The sequence below is a fragment of the Eutrema salsugineum genome, unplaced genomic scaffold, assembly GCF_000478725.1.
Source record: "Eutrema salsugineum unplaced genomic scaffold, Eutsalg1_0 scaffold_297, whole genome shotgun sequence".
Lineage (NCBI taxonomy): Eukaryota > Viridiplantae > Streptophyta > Magnoliopsida > Brassicales > Brassicaceae > Eutrema > Eutrema salsugineum.
Window position 1 is genome coordinate 1,652 of NW_006256759.1, and position 2,770 is coordinate 4,421.

The 2,770-nt window shown below is 44.4% G+C and overlaps 1 protein-coding gene across 1 annotated transcript; it reads left to right on the plus strand.

Annotated features, from left to right (window-relative positions):
- The first annotated feature begins 241 nt into the window (after nucleotides 1–241).
- Nucleotides 242–2,551, plus strand: LOC112085952. The gene is made up of 3 exons (XM_024154784.1): nucleotides 242–295; nucleotides 371–1,618; nucleotides 1,739–2,551. Exons 1-3 carry the CDS (start codon nucleotides 242–244, stop codon nucleotides 2,549–2,551), a joined length of 2,115 nt encoding a protein of 704 aa, XP_024010552.1.
- Nucleotides 2,552–2,770: the final 219 nt, after the last annotated feature.

Consider the following 2,770-nt stretch of genomic DNA (forward strand, 5'->3'; position numbering starts at 1 on the left):
TGGTAATGCTGTGATCGTTCCAAATCAGAGGAACGTTTCAGAGGATCGGAATGTGAGGGATCCTGCACCTGCAGCTGGTCGTGGACGAACGCTTGGGGACTACAACAGGCCTGAGCAGTTCTATGCAAATCGTTCTGCGATTCGTGCCCCTGCGTTTCAAAGAAACGATTTTTAGCTGAAGCCTGTGTACTACACTCTTGTGGGTCAACATCCTTTCCATGGCCACTCTCATGAGCACCCGATGGACCACATCGAGAGGTTTGAGGACTTGGTCACCAGCATAAAGTACAATGGGGTGTCCAATGATTTCCTCCTCTGCAAGTTGTTTCCTTATTCTCTTGCTGGAGAAGCAGCTAACTGGTTGAAGCAGTTGGAGCCAGGATCACTCACTACTTGGGAAGAGACCAGGAATGCTTTCCTGCACAACTTCTTCGATGATGCTAGGTCTGAGGAGTTGAGGACGAAAATTTCGACCTTCTCTCAGGAACCAACTGAAGCGTTCAAAGCTTCCTGGGTGCGATTCAAATCGTACCAGCGAGACTGTCCCCATCATGGCTTCAGCGATGTGCAGCTGTTAGGTATCTTCTTCAGAGGTATTGATTGGAGGTATCAGATGGCTCTTGATGCAGCGAGCAATGGAAACCTCAACACCAGATACCCAGACGAAGCTGTTGAGCTCATCGAAAACTTGGCATCTAGCAATAGTACCAAGAATGCAGACTATCAGCGAAGGAAGCAGGCTGGAAACATGGATGGATCGCAGATTGCTGAGGTGAAGGCTAAGCTTGACTCTGTGCATAGTCTTCTTGTGGGTAAGAAATCTGTCAGATACCCTGCAGTAGTTCAGAATTTCGGACCAGATGAAGCTTTTGTGGAAGAAGATGTTAACTTCATCAATGGAGCTGGATTTCAGGGTCAGAGATTTGGTACTCAGCAAGGGAACACGAATTACAATGGAAATAATCAGAGGAGTACCTTCACAGGTAATCATAACTCTTATGGTTACAGCTCCAAACCTCAGTACCAGACATCCTACTCCAACAATAGGTTTTCAAGGAACTATGGTTCTCCTCCTACTCAAACTCCAGATAATGAGGTGAAGTCTATGCTGGAACAGATCTTGGAAGGTCAGCAGAAGATGACTGTGGATTTCAATGGGAAGATTGATGCTCTGTATCTGGATCTGAATGGAAAAATTGAAGTTCTGAACACTCATGTCAAGAAGCTTGATACTCAGGTTGCTCAGACTGCAGAGTCTGTAAAAAGGCAAGAAGGATTCCTTCCTGGGAAGACTGATACCAATCCTACGCATTACTGCAGTGCCATCTCGTTAAGAAGTGGTAAAAAGTTGACTCCTGTGCTGAAAAAGGGTGTTTCTGAGGATGAAATCGTGGAGTTGGACGAATCTGAAGAAAATTTCGAAGTTGCAGAGCCGGTGTCGAGCGACACCACAACCAGTGTCGCGCGTCACCAATTGCAGAGCAAAGCTGATATTAATCAAAGTTCGAAATCTGCTGAGGAAAAGGTTTACAAACCTAAGGTTCCTTACCCAAGAAGTCATAGGAAGTCCAAGCAGGAGATAGATGATGCCAGATGCAAGGCTTTGATGGAGAAGCTTGTGATTGAGATTCCTTTGGTTGATGCTGTGAAAATTGCTCCTACTCTCAGACACTATGTGAAGAAGATGGTGACTAATAATCTGAGTCATGAGGAAGGAGTGATGATGATTTCTGAACAGGTCAGTGCTGTGATTCAGAATAAGATTCCAGAGAAGCTCTCAGACCCAGGAAGCTTTGTTTTGGACTGCTCTATCTTCTCAGAGAGGTTCAAGAGATCGCTGTGTGATCTTGGTTCGAGTGTTAACCTCATGCCATATTATGTAGCTTTTAGCCTTGGGATGACTGACTTCAAGTCAACTAAGATCTCTTTGATCCTAGCAGATCGATCTAAAAGAACCCCAAAAGGTGTCTTGGAGGATGTTCCGATTAAAGTTGGTGATTGCATAATTCCTACAGATTTCGTGGTTCTGGAATATGGAGAAGAACCCAAAGATCCTCTTATCCTGGGAAGATCGTTTTTAGCTACAGCTGGAGCAGTAATTGATGTCAAGCATGGTAACCTTGATCTCCACCTGGGAGATACCATCATGACTTTCAAAATGGAGAAGCTGAAGGATCCCACTATAGATGGTCAGACATTCCAAGTCAGTGCAATACCTGAAGTGATAGTTGGAGATCAGAACGTGTTTGATGCTGAGAAGGTGAGAGATCAACCAGAGTTGACGAAAACGTCTACAGAACCAGTGACTATTGTTGATCAGGAAGCTCCAAACATCTCACTTCATTCATCTCCACTAAAGCAAAGGGCACTTGGTTTTTCGATTGATGATATTGCAGGGAATAGGTTAAAGCGGTCCAAACACAGATTTCACCTTATTGCTATTCCTGTATTCCTTGGACGACCTCATGCGCACAACGCTTACACACCACCATGGATGAGACGACTTTCACAGAGGCAGTCTTTGCCACTGTCTGATCCACCAGATGCTTAGTCTATCCATAATCAAGCTAATGACTTAAAACAAGCGCTTGGTGGAAGGCAATCCACTGGTAAGTCTGTACATAAGTCCTTTTGTTTCAGCTAATTTTCATTTTTCGTTTTCGTGTTTTAGGTGAAGCAGATGTTAGTGTCGAGCGACACCACCATCGGTGTCGCTTGTCACTTGCTTCTGTGAAAAAAAAAAAAAAAAAATTTAGGAAATCAGGAAACA